A 19,818-nucleotide genomic window follows, 5' to 3' on the forward strand; every position below is an offset into this window, starting at 1 on the left:
GATGGTGTGAAGGCAGCGCTGATGAAAGCGCTCAAGGAGTCGCAGATGATGACGGTATAATACCCACGATTCGGAGCCGTAGATGAGGGTTGTCATCACAACCGCTTTGTAAACATTGATCTTTGTGCCCCTTTTCAGATGCTTGTTGCTCCACACTCTTTTATGCAGTCGGCCAAATGCACGGTTTGCCTTTGATGCACGGTTTGCCTTTGTCAGGAAACCAGTCACCCTGTTAAATGCAATTCCAAGGACTGGTGCTCCCAATGAGTCCTCCTGGAATGTTCTTAGAAGTAGGCAGGCATGTGTGCTCATACCACAGACTTAGCTGCATGCACACACAGAATTTCATCCTTCCAGCAGTAACTGGCTGTGCCTGTCTAGGCAGGATTTTTTAAAAAATGTCCTGTTCTTTCTTGCTGCTGGATGAATGGGGGAATAGAATTTCCCACCCAATGTGGAAGCTTCTGCCATTAACCATCAGAAAACAGTCAGTTGCTCAGCACCATTCTGGGACCAAGAGGTGAAATAGCTTGAATTCTGTCCTTTTCCAAATAAAAGTTTTGTGCCTTTGAAGATACTTTTGATACTTACTCCTCCCCCTCCTTTTTCAGGGGATGTAAAAGGAATCTGTCTCTTTCATATATCTCTTATTTCCACTTCTGTTACTTGGGTCTGAGCCACCACATTTTCATCAGTGAAAACTGATGCAGAGTGCCTTTGAACAAGGTATTGGCTATCTTGGTGATGTCTGTCCAGTGAGCCTCCCTTATACCAAAGCCTGACATTTTACTAGCTTGAGGTACAGAGACATCCAAGAATGTTTGAACATACTTGATTGCTCTGTCATCACAACTCTTGTGCAGTTTTCTTTATTTGGTTTTAATTCTGAAATTTCTTTATAGAATTCTATGCTGATTTGTCGTTGAAGTAAAAGGATGAAGTCCACACACTAGGATTACATTAGGTCAGAGATATTGTGTGTCTCCTGGTGTGGACACGTCTTTGCATTTCTTGACACAAGCTCGTTTTCCTGAACTCAAGTAATGAATGTTTCTTTTACATGGGATATTCACTGCAGATGAATTGCACATGGTTTCTTTCTACTAAGTCCTACTGAAGGAAGACACACAAGATGAGCTGAAACTGGATCAGCACAGGAAGAATGGCTATTAATATGTTGGAGGGGAATCAGGCTCTCTCCAAGTCCAGAAATTCTATATCTGGATAGTTTGGGGCTTCAACACAAAGCAATGTGTTATAAAGCTCTTGGGCTTTGTCCTAGCTCATGACAAGAGCTGCTGTATTGGGAATAATTAATGACATTACTAGAAATACCATAACAATTATGACCAGGGCTTTTTTTGAGCAGGAATGCACAGGAACGCAGTTTTGGCTGGCTTGGAGTCAGGGGGTGTGGTCTAATATGTAAATGAGTTCCTGCTGAACTTTTTCTACAAAAAAGCCCTATGTGAAACAATGGTGATGTCTGGGGTGTGTGATCTGATATGCTAATGAGCTCCTGCTGAACTTTTTCCACAATAAATGCCCTGATTATGACAGAATGGAATTGGAACTTGCTTCTCATTGCGGTCTTGTCTGGTAATTGCTTTATTGGGATAGTTCATTGTAGACTGGGTCCAACTGCTTTCATATCTAGTTCTAATTGCTCTAGACTGTAATAATGTCTGTTCTTTACAGAGCTAGGCTTCCCAACCCCCCCGCCCTGCTGGGGGACCCCTGAATTAGCAGCCTCCTCCCCCGCTCTCCAAAAATCCGGAAAGGGGGGGGGAAACGGCTCCATGTTTCTTTCCCTGCCTACCTCCCTCGCAGGCTTCAGGCTCCTCCCTTCCTCCGGGTCACAAACACCTGTCCACCGCCAGCCTGCTATTCGCTCCAGTCCGGCCTCCCTTCGCGAGGTGCATGCTGGGACTCGTAGTCCTTGCATCCTCTCCAGCTGCCGGGTGGCGTCTCCTCGGGGAGTCTGGCCGGTGGGGGGGGGGAGCTCTGCCCCCAGAGGACCATGTGAGTTTCTACCTCCGGAGGCTTCAGTCGCTGATTGAAAGGCTTCCTCTTGGGATGGTGTGTCTGTGTTACTTTGAAGAAGTTGGCAGCAACTCGTGACTAGAGAGGCCAATCCCCCTTCAGAGTAGCCAGAAATGGGGGGGGGGGGAGTCTGCTGAGCACTTCATTATTCTCTATGTGGAGATTGATTCTCATAGGGTATAATGGGGAATTGATCTGGAGGTTTCGGGGGCTCTGGGGGAGCTGTTTTTTTGAGGTAGAGGCACCAAATTTTCAGTATAGTATCTAGTGATTCTCCCCAAAGTATCCCCCAAGTTTCAAAATGATTGGACCATGGGGTCCAATTCTATGAGCCCCAAAAGAAGGTGCCCCTATCATTCATTATTTCCTATGGAAGGAAGACATTTAAAAAGGTGTGCAGTCCCTTTAAATGTGATGGCCAGAACTTCCTTGGAGTTCAATTATGCTTGTCACACCCTTGTTCCTGGCTCTGCCCCGATGTCTCCTGGCTCCACCCCCAAAGTCTCCTGGCTCCACCCCCAAAGTACCCAGATATTTCTTGAATTGGACTTGGCAACCCTATACAGAGCATAAAAACTACTTGTCAACATATGCAGTGATCAGTAGATGCATGAGACTGGTATTAATTTCTTGTTCCTTTAAAAAAGAAACCAAATATAGGGGTACACTTTAGCCTCTTAAATTAAATGAAATAAGAGGTTACAATAAGCAATTCCACCTCTTAAGATACTGATGGATATGATTTCTTTTAATAGCTGGGCTTTTCTTGCCACAGGTGCACCAGACCCCACTGCAGGGGCTAGCATTGATGACGAGAATTGCTGGCATTTGGATGAGGAACAAGTGCGAGAGCAGGTGAAGCTATTCCTCTCCCAAGGAGGGTACTATGGCTCTGGGAAGCAACTGAATTCCATGTTTGCTAAGGTGAGAACTGGCTTCCTTTTAGGCAAAAATTCAGTATCCAGCTTTCTTGAGGCTTTTCACTATTCTGTTCTTTTTAGCTTTTTCCACAGGAGCTCCAGATATTTTCATCCCTTTTTCCTTTCTGGAGACTGAGCTGGCATTGTCATGATTCAAACTGGGCTCTTTTAATAGCCCTCAAGGCTTAAAGTGAATACTACTTCTGTCCTTACTCCCAAGTATTTTATCATTTCTACCAATAACTATTTCGTAATGTCCACCCAGAGGAATGAATATAAATGAACTGAGTATATGTGACACTATGAAATAAAGACTAGTGGCCACAAAACAGTTTGGGATCTCAAGAGGTATTTTGTCCCATCTTCCCTGCAATATATCAGACCCATCCCTGATCTCTCAAATGCATTATATTATGGAAGATGATTGGGCCATTTGTGTGCATCCATGCACTCACATGTATGTGTGCTGATGTATACGTTCTCAAATATGTTAGAACTAAGCCTTTAAGCCAAGAAGACTTAAAGGAGACTTAAAACTGAAGATAACCTCTTGTATCTGTTAAGCTTAATAATACAAAAGAGCATGATAAGGTGCCCTCAGTCCTATCAGGGCAATGGTCTGTTGTGTCCGTGCCTTTTTAGGTTCCCACTCAAAAGGATCTCTTGTCTCATGAATGTATCATTTCAAAGTGATGGATGTAAAAAACTACTGAGCATACTAAACAGCATGAATATTATCAACCTGTATTAACCATCATCTATATGTTAATGAAAACAAACTATTTTTATTTAATAGAAAGCTGAAGTTAGTGGGCTTAGAAGGGTGTTACAGTTCAAGATCCCAGGTAGTAGGTGTTACAGAAGCAAGAGGGGAAGCTGCCTTTCCTTGCTGCAAAACTTCCTTAGGGTTCCTTTGTAAAGTACCACTCTCCTGAGAATTCAGCTGCCCTCTCTCAGAGATCTTGTGAGAACATCTAGTCTGATCCACTGAGAAAGTATCTCTAGCACAGTACTAGAACAGTAACGAAGTAATAGGGTGGAAAATACTTCATAACAAGTATTTGGAAAATACTTTGTAACAAACTATATAGCATTTGTGCAATCTAACACATTGGGAACAGATCAGGAGAAATATCCCAGAGAAATAGATTATGCTTAATGAAACCAAATAATGTCTTTATAGAAAATGTATATTATAAAAGAGAAAAAAAAGGAAAAAGGGTGGTTGGATTAAAAAAAAAAGGGGCAGGGTGGGAAAACAAACCCCCCCCCCAGAAAAATGGAACACAATGACTCTATGCACAGACTTTCAAATAGAAAGCAGTACAGTTGATTTAACTTGGCTAAGTACACATTAGGTATACTGTACCAGGTTCCTCAGAGCACATGCAGAGTTCCTTGCAGTAACAAGATGTAGGAGGAGTCTTAACCCTTACCCAATCTCCTGTGGACTCCATTTTCTTTTGAAGTGTAAAGACAGGAGAAAATCCCAAATGTCCAGATAGTTATAGTCAACTGGATTTACACCAGCCTCCTCTTTTAAGAATGACAAGCAGATTTTGCCAGTCCCATTCAAAATGCCATCTCTGATGTCGGAGGCTATTGTTAGCAATCAGAAAATTAGTAAATGATAGTTGTACCCTCCAAGCATCGGGTACTGGCCTTGAACTTCCATGACAAATAAGTGGTTTGTCCAAAACCAGATTGTCCTTTATACAAAAAGGATTAAATCTGCAAGGATGGCCCAATGTGGCATGGAAATTAATGGGAGATGTTAATGTAAACCCCAGGTGTCCAACAGCCCAAAATGCTAGAGCTTGAGGGCATCCAAATGATACTGATTGAAAATACTGTTTTATACAGAAAATGATTAAAATTTGGAATTCACTACCAGGGGATGTAGTGATGGCTGCAGGAATAAACAGCTTTTACAGAGGGTTAGATAGATCAATGCAGGATAAGTCTGTCAATAGCTATTAGCCATGATGACTGAGGTGGATCTCCACATTCAGAGGCACTAAACCTCTGAATCCTAGAGCCAGGATGCAACATTGGGGAAGGCCTCAGCCTCTATGCCCTCTTGTTGACCTTCCAGAGGAACTGGTTGGCCACTGTGTGAGACAGGATGCTGGACTAGATGGATTGTTGGTCTGAGCCAGCAGGGCTCTTCTTATGTTCTTATCCCAAATGCTCTAGATGACACTCTTGAACCTCTAGTTTCTGTCATAGTGGGGTAAGAAAAAAAAAATCAGATCTGATTTGTTGAAGCACCTGAATTCAGACATCACAACAAATTGTGGTTAGGTTTAACATTTGTGGTTAGATTCAAAACTTAATTAAGAGCCAGTTTGGTGTAGTGGTTTGGAGTACAGATTCTTCTCTGGGAGAACTGGGTTTGATTCCCTACTCTTCCATATGCACCCTGGGTCATTCACAGTTCTTGAAAGAATTCTCTCAGCCCCACCTACCTTACAGAGTATCTGTTGTGAGAAGTGGAAAGAAAAGGAGATTGTAAGCTGCTCTGAGACCCTGAATGAAGGGTGGAGTATAAATACAGTCTCTTCTTCTCTCTCTTTCAGTCTCAGTTCCATGTTGAGAGGAGGTAGATGTGAGCTTGAGGGTTTCATGCTCATTCTTGAGATGAGTAAATGGTACTTCAGTGATGTTTGAATGGGAAATAAACCAATTCTTAAAATATATCACCAACTCTTGGGTGTAGGTATGTACAAGCCCCCCCAAACCAAGCAGTGCTTGTGCTCAGTCTCTCTCTCTCGGCTTGACTTCACGAATGAAGATGTGCTCAGTAGATGGGGTGATAATGACATGATCTTGGATAGTATGGTGCAGACTGAGGGATAGCAATGGCAGTATGGGAAACACCATTTTACTTCACGTTATATTGAATTCAGCCAGTTTTTTGCTCTAGCACACAGATTTCTCCTTTTTACTATTACCCCATTTACATGGCCACATTTGGGCTCCATGATTCACAGGATAGCTTTTTTAGATTATCAAGGGAGACCCCTCCACTTTCCCCAGTAGAAAAGCTGGCAGGAGCCATTGCATAGTATAGATCTTTCACATTGCTCCTCATTTGATCCATTTAAACAACCCATTGAAATCAAGGAAGCAAACACACCTTTTGGTAGGCAACAGTCCAGCCTACATTTTCTAGCGAGTTCTGTGACTGGAGTTCTCAGCTTTTTAAAGGGCCATTATCAGTTGTGTGGGAGACCCGGTTCTGATTGGGATTGCAGTGTGAGAGAGTTTAATTTTCTCCATGGATATTTTTCCAACCTGAAATGACCCTGAGGAGCCGCTCCTCAGGTTGTCATCTATGGCAGTTGAGGAAGGAGAGTTGGAGGCAGGGGAGATGCAGCAAAGCAGGGATACCTTGAGTGATGGTTACTTCCTCTGTCAGGGGAGGTCAACACATTTGGCCTATCCATGTTCCAGGGGAAGAGATCTCCCATTCTGGATTGTCCTGGTCTCCTTAAGCAGACTGGGGATTAAACTAAGAAAAATTCCATGATATATCTTGAATTTAAACAATAACTTTGAATACCACAGTAGATCTATAGTCTTGCAAGTACACATGCACTCTTTGCTTGCCCTTTGCAGACTAGGTACTGAGATGGTATTATGAAGACTTCTTCTCCGTCTTGTAGGAATGCATAATCCCACTGAGGATCTTTGATTCTTGCTTAATGTACAAAAAATAGTCTTCCTCTCCAGTTGATTCATTTTCTATGTAATTAAACTATACCATGCTTCTTCCTTTGCTTTAGGTTCGTGAAATGCTGCGAATGAGAGATTCCAATGGAGCCAGGATGCTGACTCTAATAACTGAACAGTTCATGGCAGACCCACGGCTTGCTCTCTGGAGGCAGCAGGGTACAGGCATGACAGACAAATGTCGGCAGCTATGGGATGAGCTGGGTGAGTTTCATCACCTCTGGTAGAGCAGGAGTTCCACATGGATGACAGTTTATTTATTTATTTATTTATTTATTTAGTGGACTTATATCCCGCCCTTCTCACCGAAGTTTGCTCAATTGTGTGATGGAGGAGGCTGGAGAAGCCTTTGTAGAGCACAGATCTCAAAGGCTCCAAGAACTCTAGTGATTTGCTTAGGACAGATGGCTTTAGAGGACAGCTAGAAGCTGCACAGAGCTAGAAGGCATTCAGGGCTGGGGCTGGCTATAAGTGAGAGAGACAGTTAGTGATTTCTTGGCAGTCCATCCTAGTGGTGAATATTTTTCCTGAGATTTAACATCTGAGTTTGGAAAAGCTGTTTTCCCTCCCATTCTTTATCTCAGTAGGAAATGAAAGATGCATTTATAGAACTAATCCCCTTCAGCCCTTATCTCTGCCTTTGGCAGCAAGGATAAGTGCCTTCCATTGTAAGTCAGCATGGTGGAAGCCTAGAGGCTCCCATACAAACCAGCTCTTTGAATTTTATATTGAATATATATAGGGTTTATATTCCAAGACAATCTGCCATAGCCTGTCACTGGGGGGATGGTGCCTCTTTTGGAGCAGCTAGTGAATTGTGTGAGCCAAGCAACCTGCTGTCTTCCTGGACCAAAATGCATACTTGATGTAGCTTTGTGTTCAGATTGTTACATCAGCCTAGAATGACTGCAGCAGAGATTATCCTGGTGGTAGAAATGGTGAGTGATATATAGCTTGCACTCAGGACTTTGTCTACCAACCCCCCCCCCCCCAAAAAAAAACAGACATATTGCTGTTGAGGAACTATCAATTACAACTCAGTACAAAGCTATGTATTTGCATAAGCATACTTCTGGCAAGGATAGCCATGATAGAGTAGAATATGAGGGCAAGAGAATGCATGTGTGCTGGGGGAGTCTGTCTGTGTCTTTCTCTACATCCTACTCTGAGATTTGTTTCTGGGTCTCTAAAATACAATGTCCACATTCGTCCAAAGGGGTTTTTCTGCCTGCAATTCAGATTATGCATCATAAATTGTAAAAGACAAGGAAAAAGATGCAATGGGTTGGAGTACACCCTTTCAGTTGAAGACAGGATTTCTGCAGTGCTATGGAAAGCCGCAAGGTTGGATCTCATGTTGCCATTCTTGTAATGGCAACTCTTTTCCTCCAGTGCAAAGATCCTTCTGTCAAAGGAGGAGGGATTCTCTTGCATCAACAGAAGTCTCCTTAGACCAGAGGAAAGTGCTGCCATTAGTGGAACAGATCCATGGGATCCAACCCCAAACAATTAATAAAGAAGTAGTTCACATGTCTTATTTAAAGCAGTGTATGCTCTGCTGCTTTTAAGGGCCTGTGCAGACTGTTACTCTCCTCCCTCCCTGCCAAATGTTCTGAAGTTACTGGGGATCTGGGTAATTTCTCCCGCACGACATTTTAAGATGTCAGTCTATGTTTTTATGCTGGGCTAGATTTTAACTCTGGATTTAATCGATATCTTTGAATGATTTTTTTGAAAAATTATTTTTGTTTTGTAAGCCAACTCAGATCTCTAGAGAGGCAGCATAAGACGCACCTGAGCATGACGCACCTAGTTTTTAGAGCCGTTTGTGTGAATTTAGAGGCATTTGTGGGAATTTTTTGCAGTATTCGCTCCTTAAGACGCACACACTTTTCCCTCCACTTTTTTGGGGGGGGGAAAGTGAGTCTTATGGTGCAAAAAATACTGTATATAGTGCTTTCTTCATTCCAAACACTTCACATATGCTATGTCAGTAATCTTTATAACAACTCTGAAAGACAGGTCAGTATTGTTATTATTCCCATATTGCAGTTGGGGATCTTAAAGAGTGCCAAGTTGAAGATCTTGGACAAACTCCAATTTGTCGAGGACCCTGGAGAGCTGCCATCAGCCATTCTAGACCATATTGATAGATGGAACAGTAGTAAAAGGCAGACTTATGTGTTTAAGAGTTAATCAATTTGATTAGGGCTTCCATAGATTTTAGGGTGGAAACTTTGTTGACCTGGCAGATTACATCTATCAAAAGATTGTGACTGTCTTTATTATCCTAGGTTTCTTAGGGGCTTTCAGCACCATTATTTGTAGTATCCTTGTGGACTGCATCATAGAGAGGGTCCACTCCCTTTTTGGACAATAGGTTTCAGAAGGCAAAACCCTCCTGGCTTCCTGTACTATCTCTAGGCAGTTCTGAGGTCCTGGTTATTGAGGGCCAAATGATGTTAGTCACAGTCCAATGTGTACAGATCAAGTACTCTAGATCTCCCAAGATCCTCTGGGAGCTCCAGAGGTTCCTGAGGGAACCTGAACCCCTTCAAAGATTCCAGAGGGCATCCAAGCCCTTCAGTGTTGACTGAGACTGTCCAGGGCCATTGAAATAAATGAGAGGCCGAGTCTATTCAGAGCTGGTAAGAGAGAGTTCAGCAGAGTTGATGATATCAGTAGACTGTCCAGACAGGCAGTCCCACTTGACTCGACTCAGCCCAACAGCATCAATAATTGATAAGCAGCCTGAGTCAGCAGGGGTCAGGTTTTTCAATTTAGTGAGGCTACCCAATGACCTCACCTGAACCTGCTACCAAAGTGGCTGCATCAGTTGTGAAATACCTCCATCTGAGACTCTGGAGAACCACTGCCAGTCTGAGTAGACAGTTCTGACTTTGATGGACTGATTATCTGAATCAATATAGGCAGCTTTTTGTGTGTGTTCATGTCTTGGAAATACATCACTGTTCTGGCAGCAGGACATTTTGGTGGGAAAGGTAGCACAGCTATAGGCCAGGGTGAGTACCTGCCACTGCACTCTAATCAGTTCTGTTTTTGGTCACACATTTGTGACGTCAGTTGCCTAACATTCAGAACCCCATGGAACAATCCCTGTATACAGTGAAGATACAGTTCCACTGCAGCTCCCTACAAGGGATGGAAAATGCTGGCTCATTGGTCTCACTAAGACCCCAAAAAAAGGCAGACAACCATATGAAAAAAACCAGTATTGAGAGGGGAGCGGTGGATCCAGCAAGAGCTCTATATGCACACTTTGGAAGCCACTTGTTTGATGTTACTGTGGAACATTACTCATTATGCCTTAATGTACATCTCCCAGAACTCAGGGCAAGCTGGTATACAGCGATAACTCAAATTAAATGAATGAATGAATGAATAAATAAATAAATAAATAAATAAATAAATAAATATCATCTTTGTGTTTGTTTGGACTCTTAGAAGACAGCCATCCAATGGGGGGAAGTCAGGAAAGACTCCATTCCCACTATGCTGAGCTACAATGTAGCCAATGGCAGCAGTGACCATTGTGTTTCTAGCTGCTCTGCTCTGGAGTTACCAACTTTCTTGCTCTACCCTAGCTTTTACAACCATTGCAAGCTGTATGACAAACTGGGAAACGACCAGAAGTATACCTCTCTGCCTGTGGTCCTGTAGTCTGTCAATGCAGCTTGTGTAGGCACAGGAGCCCTGCTGCAACAAGAGAGTTGGCCACCTCATTCTTCTGACATGCTTTCAGTATTCCTGATGCTGTTCAATAAATGTATGGAATGCTGTATAACTGAGAGGGCATGTTTAATGGTGCACAAGTATGCTTTTGTACAGGAAGGGTCCCCAGGTTGCCCACTCCTCCTGCTCACTGCTGGCATCTGATAAGCCTAGTATTTTGCACGAGAACAGGGTGAAAATTGAGAATGTTGAGAAAGTGTGCGACTGCAATAAAAAAGGCCAATGCTCTGCTGGGAATTATTAGGAAGGGAATTGAAAACAAATCAGCCAGTATCATAATGCCCCTGTATAAATCGATGGTGCAGCCTCATTTGGAGTACTGTGTACAATTCTGGTCACCACAACTCAAAAAAGATATTATAGCTTTGGAAAAAAGTTCAGAAAACGGCAACTAGAATGATTAAAGGGTTGAAACACTTCCCTATGAAGAAAAGTTAAAATGCTTGGGACTCTTTAGCTTGGAGAAACATCAACTGAGGGGGTGACATGATAGAGATTTACAAGATTATGCATGGGATAGAGAAGGTAGAGAAAGAAGTACTTTTCTCCCTTTCTCACAATACAAGAACTCATGGGCACTCAATGAAATTGCTGAGCAGTCAGGTTAGAATGGATAAAGGGAAGTATTTCTTCACCCAAAGGGTGATTAACTTGCGGAATTCATTACCACAGGAGGTGGTGGCGGTTACAACTGCATTGGTGTAAATACAATAGGTAACACATACTCATTACAATGCAATGTGTCAGCAAGTATATGGACTGCCTTGATTGGCTGATGTAAATATATAAGGACTGCATTGCCTGTATGTAGTTCTCTCACTCGAGAGGTGGATGCTGGCGGAGCACTTTGTCGCTCAGATCTATGATTGTCACCGCACTAGTAGCTTTGTACATATCTTGTAAATACACTGTTTTAATACTAGGTGCTGGTGTGTGGCTCACCTTCCTTCCGGAGCTTACTATTGTACGGTTCTCTATTCCTCACTCTGCACACACACGCACCGATAGGCAGTGGTGGCTGATGTTGGCTACTTCCATGGCTTCCTGTCATGGGGGTGTCACTGACACATTGCATTGTAATGAGTATGTGTCACCTATTGTATTTACACCAATGCAGTTGTTATGCAGGAAAAAAAATGGAAAATGGAAACAAGTTTGTTTTTTTTCTGTAAACAACCCCCCCCCTCCCAATTTGGACTGAGATACAGTCTTCATACATTCACAGTATTAAAGACCCCCAGCAGATTTGTATATTGAGTTAAATTTAATAAATGGAAGATTCTGACATTTTCAGTAGTTAGTAACATCCTTAATAATGAGCATGTCATATAAATTGGGGACAGAATTAGTCACATTCAAATACACTCCTAAAAATATGGTGCATGTGTCCACAGCATACACAGAAATAGTTGTTATGTGAAGCTGTAGATTCTCTTGCAATTTTCATAGTTCAGAGTTCCTAGAAAGCATTTTGTGTAAAGCCTTGCCTTAAAAGAATGTCACTCATTTCAAAAGAGAACATATTTCATAAGGGTATTTTATCATATTTTTAATGCCCTGTACTATCTTCAGACTTCAGTTCTCTAGTTTGGATGTAACCCCTTCTCCTCAGTGCACACTTGGATTCCTTCCCTTCCTGTTTATTAGGAAACTAGGTTGCCAATGTATGTGAAGTAGGCAAACTAGTTTGTGGAACCCATAGTTTGCCTAACATGCATGTAACTGCTAATTATGGTTTCCTGGGGGGTGTGGAAGGCAAGGAATTGCAGGATTCCTGAGGAAGAGAAAAGAGGACAGAGTATGCAAGCCTGAGGTTTGTGTCATAGAGCAGGGGTGGCCAACGGTAGCTCTCCAGATGTTTTTTGCCTACAACTCCCATCAGCCCCAGCCAGCATGGCCAATGGCTGGGGCTGATGGCAGTTGTAGGCAAAAAATATCTGGAGAGCTACCGTTGACCACCCCTGCCATAGAGTAAAACCACAGTATTGCATTTGGGCTGAGTTGTCCAAATGGGCCCTGTTTTTGTCAGTGTTTCTAGATTGATCAGTAGGAGTTGTCTGTACTTCGGTTCCTGATCCCTTTTCTTTTTTACAGTAACTAGTACCAGATTAAAAAAAAAACCCTCAAAAGGAACAGGACAATTAAGGAGCAAACCATCCCATCATTTACTTCCATCAGTCTGCGGTTTAGATCAGCTGTTTTGTATAAACCTAAAGGAGAGTTAAAAACTTGCCACCCAGAAGCCAGATCTGTGCCTTGCTTTGAGCTGAGCATCATGGCAAACCCCGCCCCCCCCAGCCCTTTATCAAAAGAACTGACTCTTTAAACTGGCGGCTTTGGGAAAGCAGCTCTGCTACAGGCCATTGAGCTCCATGGGAGGACTTGACAGCTGAGATACTTCAAAAGCCAGATCTATAGAAGTGGAGTTTTTTCTTTTGTGGAAGGGAAGGAAAGAAACTCTTAGATGTTCAAGGATGCCAGCCCTGAATTGCGGTTGAACCTCAAAAGGAAATGCCAGGAACTATCCAAACCAGTTCCAGTGCTTTGCAGCTTCTAGCTGTTTGTGGAAGAGTCTCAGCAGTTTAGAAACATGTTGGGGTCAGAGGTTGAGTGACTGGGAAGCGAGTGGAGGGCAGGACTGAAAGAAAGAAATGGGCAGGAATGGGTTGCTTTTACTGCAGTGTAGTTTGGGCCTACATCATCATCATCATCATCATTATCTGTTTATTTATATTCCGCCCATTCTTCATAGGGGCTCAGAGCGGAGCACAACATGAATAATAAAATCACAATAAAATCAACATAGCAATAAAACAGCATAACAGTAAAAACCAATTTCATAATGTGTGTCCCCTCCTCCCCCAGGCTAAACAGTAGGTTTATAGATTCTATGATAGGCTGGCTGCTATACATGAGTGAGAAGTTTTGTTGGACTTGGTGGATCACAGGCAGCAAATAGACGTATATGACAGCTGTGAGAACAGGGCCGGCTCTTCCACTAGGCAAATTAGGCATTTGCCTAGGGCGCCGACCCTGGGGGGCACCAAATTGGGCACTCCCTACCCACAAAGGCTTTTCCCCCTGCCTTTTCCCCGCTCACCTGGGCTCTCTCGCTTCCCTGCTGCCCTTTTCCCGCTTGCCCCAGCTCCTGCGCTTTGCTGCCACCTTTTTTCCACTCCCAGGGCTCTCGCGCTTCCCTGCTGCCCTTTTTCCACTCGCCCCTGGCTCTGTTGCTTCAGTGGCACCCTTTTCCCATCTGCCCCTGGCTCTGTCGCTTCCCTGCTGCCCTTTTCCCGTTCGCCCCCAGCTCTGTTGCTTCTCTTCAATCCTCTTCCCATTGCCCTCAGCTCTGTTGTTTCCTTGCCGCCCCTTTTCTACTTGCCCCCAGCTCTCTTGCTTCCCTGCCACCCTTTTTCCGCTTGCCCCCGGCTCTCTCGCTTCCCTGTTGCCTTTTTCCTGTTTGCCCCCGGCTCTTGTGCTTCCCTGCTGCCCTTTTTCTTCTCGCCTCCTGCTCTCTCGCTTCCCTGTTGCCTTTTTCCTGTTCTCCCCCAGCTCTTGCGCTTCCCTGCTGCCTTTTTTCTGATCACCTCTGGCTCTCTCGCTCCTCTGGCACCCTTTTCCTGCTCTCCCAGGCACACTTCTCTGGGATAGTTGCATTGAAGGCTGGCTTATTCGGGCAGGAGAGAGAAAACAACTTTCCCTTTCCTCCATGTGCTGTTTCCTCCCCTGCCCCTTTAGGACTCTTCGTCTTCCCAGGAAAACGCAGCTTAGCTCTCTGTCCTGCAAAAGTGAGAAAACAGCTTGCCTTTCCTCCCTGGATTATCTTCTGTCCTCCCCCCACCCCCTTTAGGACTCTTCTTGTCCCCGTTAAACTGCAGCCTGGCTCTCTCTGTCCTGCAGGAGAAAGAAAACTACCTTCCATTTCCTCCATGTGCTGTCTCCCTCCCCCACCCCTTTAGGACTCTTCTGCCCAGGAAACTGCAGCCTAGCTCTCTGTCCTGCAGGAGAGAGAAAACAACACCTTTCCTCCCTGGGCTGTCTCTTTCACGGAGAGGGGATGGAAAGAGATAACAGTGCATGCTTGAGAGGGAGCAAAAGCAATGTCCAAGTTGTTCTATAGCTCCTGAGACCAACAGTGTTTTATTCCAGGTAAAAGCTTTTGTGAGCACACACACTTCTTCTTTGGGGTGGCTGCTGCCTTGCAGGCTGGCTCAGTTGCCTGGGAGAGATTTTAAAAACAAACTTCCCTTTTCTCTGTGTTCCTTTTACTTCCTTTATGCACATGGACCTGCCCCTTCTACTTAAGTGAATGAAGTTTGTCCATGGTAACTGAGCTGTGGATTATAGTAAGTTAAAGACTGACTATGCCCTACTGCAGTTTTTATAGATCCAAGGCCACTTGCTAGTGTTGAAATTTTAAAAAAAGCCACACAAATTGAAAATCAGACAAATTTTCCAAGTCTAATGTTACTTAGTACAAGAGCTTTACTCAAAAAGGTTTGACTCTTTTAGGAACTGAAGCCTAAGCTCACAGAACTGAAAATTTTAAAATTCTACCTAAAGCCTTATCTGGAAATATCACTCAAGAACACTGAAGCTTCACTTTTTTATGAGTTCTTTCATTTCTATCTCTTATATTTCAATTTTGCTTTGTAATTCCGTTTTGAAAAGTTATTTTTGGTAACTCAAAAGGAGTGTGGATTAGATAATATCATAGAGTAGTAGCTATTAATGTGCTCTGCTTATTAAATGCTTTGCTTGAAATTTCAGTATGTGATTTTTGCTTCTAAAGTTGGCATTCCTTGATATTTTCTTTCTCTAGTTATTTTACACTTCTTAGGTGAACTTTGCTCTCTACAGCTCATGATGGGGAAAAGGGAATTTCTGCTATCTCTTGTAAATGAGGATTTATTGTTTTTATCTCTCTTTATTATAAACCTGGGTTTTTTTGGGGGGGGGGGGACCAGAAGTAAGCCTTGCCTAGGGTGCCAGATAGTCTAGGGCTGGCCCTGTGTGAGAATAATGGTGACTTTTAAGCTTAGTAGGGGGAACCACTGTTAGTTGTGAAAGAAGAGCAGCCTGCTTGGTCTCAAAGCTAGTTTTTTTTTTTCCTGGAACACTTTTCTCACTGGTGAAAAGTAGGCAAATTTTCAGGTTACACAGATCTGCAGATGTGAAAATTTGCCAGGTAAGATATATTGACTTGTCTCTATGTGCATGCATGTATCTTTCCTTAAGGCCAGCATGTAACAGCTCTCTACATAACCACAGTTATATAAATTCTAATGAATGCTGAATTCTTTAAAGCATGTCTTGTGGGATGAAGAACCACTTTTGCTGTGGTGTGATACTGATTTAAAAGTTCCTCTCCCCACAAGCTATTTACCAAATGATCACCTTCATCTAACAATTTAGATACCTTTGCCATTTAATGTTATTAAAAATCTAAGTTGGATTGGAAAGTATCAGCAGCTTTAAGGGCTTTTTAAAAATCAGCAACTAATATATCACGATAGTATTATAATGTTATAATGAGCCATCTGCTGGGTCCTCTGACTTCCCAGTTTTCATTCTAAAGAAGACTGAGCCTATTTTATTGAGGGGATATAGGAGGAAAGGCATATCTCTGCAATGAAAAGGGGTAGAGACTTTCCTTTCAAAGGAAAGCTGGGAATTCAAAAGTACCAGCAGACTAGTAGATAATGTTAAGATGCTGTAATGATATATCAATTGTTGATTTTTTAAAAGCCATCTGGTAGTGGTGGGAATCGCAGCAGGGGTAGGCTAAAGGAAGAAAAATATATTTATTTGCAAAATGTGTATGCTGCCTTCCTGGCCTTACAAGAGCCACCAAGCTAACAATTTAAAACATACATATAAAAACCACATTTTAAAATCATTAAAACCACCACCACCACCCCGAGCTCACATCATAAAAACAATTAAACACAGTTAAAATACACACAAAACATAAAAACAGCAATTAAACCAGTGATTATGAAGGAGAGAGCATTGAGGAAATGCCATACCAAAAAAAAGTTTTCACCTGCTAGTGGAGGACAGAAACAGAAGGAGACACACTAATCTCCCTGGAGAAAGAGTTCCAGAGCTTTGGTGCCATGATAAAGCCCTCTCTTCAGTTACTGCCTGCTTAATTTCAGAAAGCAAGGGCCTCTTAAGATGACTGTAGTGGTTGGGTAGATTCATAAGGGAGTAAAAGTTTCTGAACATTTTTCAAGGGTAGCCCCATGTAGAGCACATTGCTGTGATCTAAACTAGATGGAACCCAGGCTGTGCCACAGTGGCCAGGGGGGGTTTGCCCAGGAAAGGCTGCAACTGGTAAAAGGAACTCCTAGTTATCCTACCTACTTATCCAGCAGTAGTCTAAGAGCATCTCCAGACTGTGGACCTGTTCCTTCAAGGGGAGTGCAACTCCATCCAAGTGGGTGACGCCTTAAATCCTAGGTCAGACCTTCCACCCACTGGTAGCGTTTCTGTCTTGTTAGGATTTAGCTTTAGTTTATTAGCCCACATCCACTCCAAAACTGCCTCCAGGTACCAGTTGATGCTTTCTGCAGCCTATCTGGTATCAGCTGGAAGTGAAAAAAGAGTGCTGAGTGTCATTCACGTATTTATGACCACTCAGCCCAAATCTCTGAATGACCTCACTTAGTGATTTCATGTAAATATTAAGAAAACAGGGGACAAGATGGAACCTTGCAGAACCACAAAGGCCAAGGGGCTGAGAAGCAGCCCCCTAGCACCACCTTCTGAAACCTACCCTTTAGATCAGGGGTCTCCAACCCCCAGTCCATGGCCTGTTAGGAGCCAGGCTGTGAGTTGTATAACTATTTCATCATATATTACAATGTAGTAATAATAATAATAAGACGACATTGGATTTATATCCTGCCCTGCACTCAAAATCTCAGAGTGGCTCACAATCAACTTCATCTTCCTCCCCCACAACAGACACCCTGTGAGGTGGGTGGGGCTGAGAAAGCTTTCCCAGAAACTGCCACTTCAAGGGCAACTCCTACAAGAGCTATGGCTGACCCAAGGCCATTCTAGCAGCTGCAAGTGGAGGAGTGAGAAATCAAACCCAGTTTTCCCAGATAAGAGTCCGCACACTTAACTGCACCAAAATAAAGTGCACAATTGTATCATTCCGAAACCATCAAACCCCACCCCCAAAATCCTTGGAAAAACTGTCTTCTACAAAACTGGCCCCTGGTGCCAAAAAGGTTAGGGATCACTGCTCTAGATGGTATCAGAACCACTGCAGAACAACACATCCCAATCCCAGCCCAGCCCAAATAAGCAGTCCAGAAAGAATACTACAGTCAATACTATTGAAAGCCACTGAGAGGTCCAGGAAAATTGACAGAGTCACACTCCCTCTTTCTTACTCCCAGTGCAAATCATCTATTAGGGCAACCAAGACTGTTTCAATTCCATAACCAGACCTAAACCTGAATTGGAAGGGATCTGAACACTTTTCATCATCCAGCAAAGCTTGGAGTTGGCAGAACCTGCAAAAATTTGTACCTTTCTGTCCACACAGCATGCAAGTTCACTGGACTGCTCTTTATTGCATCAAAACAGTTTTGAGAAAGATTGGGAGGGGGGGCACAGAAAGTAGATTACTAGGGAGGTACAATGTATGGATGCTACAAAAAATCCTGCCCTGGTTTGGATGCCAAACCAGAGCAAAACCCCCTGTGGAAGCAGACCATGTTATCTAATGAACAGTATTATTTGTTACCGTTCCCTTATCCAACCAAGTATGAACCTCATTTTAATGGCAGCTTTGTGTGAGAGATGAGTCAAGATCACAATAAGGAATATTATGCAAACAGGATGCTATGAAAATCTTTTGAAGTATCTCTGGAGTGGTTTGGGCAAAAAAATTAGGCTGAAGAACAATGGTAGATGAAATTGTGCTCTGATATTACTGACAGAAGTAAAGCAGAAAAGTAAATCAGGGTAAAAATCAGCTTATCATTTAGACCAGGGGTGGCCAAACTGTGGCTCGGGAGCCACATGTAGCTCTTTCACATATGTTGTGTAGATCTCAAAGCCCCCACCATCTCATTGGCCAGCTTGGAGAAAGCATATGTTTTTTTAAATCACTTATCTGAGCCAAGCCAGCCAGCAGCTTGGAGAATGCAGTTAAAGTTGCTTTCTTTCCACCTCTCCCCCCATCTATTTGCCTGCCTTCCTAACTTCCTTCCTTCCTTTCTGTCTTGCGGCTCTCAAACATCTGATGTTTGAGTCTTGTGGCTCTTAAACATCTCATGTTTTTTCGATGTGGCTCTTACGTTAAGCAAGTTTGGCCATCCCTGATATAGACCTTCTGACGTTGAGTTTGCTAGCATAATTTTAAGCAGGCTTTGTTGTGCAGTTCAAATATCAGATATTGTATCAGATACATATTCAACCACTGCCTCTACATTTCTGTCTCAACAACATAATTTAACTTCATTATGCAAGATGCTTATGTCTGTAATTTATTTTCTTTTATAATTTTCTCTCTGGGGTTTAGTACATTTCCCTGCAACAAAATGTGAATGTTTTTGAGATTATTACAGGCAAGGAGGCAGCAAGGAAAGCGGGTTTCATTCTCATATCAAGTAGCATTGATAACTCCTGGTGCATTTTTTCACCTGGTTTATTTCTACAGGGGCCCTGTGGGTATGTGTTGTGTTAAATCCTCACTGTACACTAGAAGAGAAGACCAGCTGGCTTCGACAGCTACAAAAATGGAGCGATATGGATGTTTGCCCTTTGGAAGATGGGAATTATGGCAATGAACTTCCTAACATCACTACTGCACTTACACAGAGCTCCAGTCATCGACAAGGTAAGGGTGTGTGTGAACATTTTGATCTCTGCTGTAACACTGAATGTCTCCAGTTGAAAAAGTCTTGCAATATTTCAACTTCAAGTGCACATAAAGGTTGTTCAGAGAAGAAATATTCCATTGTTGCTTCTGCATGCCAGGTGACAGACCTTTGGAAGTATTTTGAGTGATGTGAAAAGTATAACAGTATGCACATCTAGCAGTGGTAGTTTCTTATCTTGCTCTTTACGAGTCACAAGAGATATGTTCAAATTAGCCCGTTTCACTGAGGGGAAACTGCTGAATACTAACAGCTCAATTAGCAGTTGCTGTCTCCTCAGTTATCTCCTATGCACTGATGTGCCCTGTTAAATCTCATTTTTATAACCAGAACATCAGTAGGTTCACCATTGATATCCATTGCAATCTTGAGCCATTCCTGCCCAGTTTTGTATGTGCTCTACTTCAACTGGTAGCACCTGTCAGGCAAAGAAAGATATTTTCCAATGTCTTGAGTTTGAGATC

The 19,818-nt window shown here is 43.0% G+C and overlaps 1 protein-coding gene across 1 annotated transcript in view; it reads left to right on the forward strand.

Moving 5' to 3' along the window:
- The window catches only part of ZSWIM5 (zinc finger SWIM-type containing 5), a 242,567-nt gene that overhangs the window by 203,592 nt on the left and 19,157 nt on the right, over positions 1 to 19,818 (forward strand). The window contains exons 3-5 of the mRNA XM_060231724.1: positions 2,819 to 2,967; positions 6,752 to 6,902; positions 19,135 to 19,314. Of these exons, the coding sequence (XP_060087707.1) occupies positions 2,819 to 2,967; positions 6,752 to 6,902; positions 19,135 to 19,314 (480 nt within the window). The remainder of the gene's footprint in view (positions 1 to 2,818; positions 2,968 to 6,751; positions 6,903 to 19,134; positions 19,315 to 19,818) is intronic.

The sequence above is a fragment of the Heteronotia binoei genome, chromosome 2 (assembly GCF_032191835.1).
Source record: "Heteronotia binoei isolate CCM8104 ecotype False Entrance Well chromosome 2, APGP_CSIRO_Hbin_v1, whole genome shotgun sequence".
Lineage (NCBI taxonomy): Eukaryota > Metazoa > Chordata > Lepidosauria > Squamata > Gekkonidae > Heteronotia > Heteronotia binoei.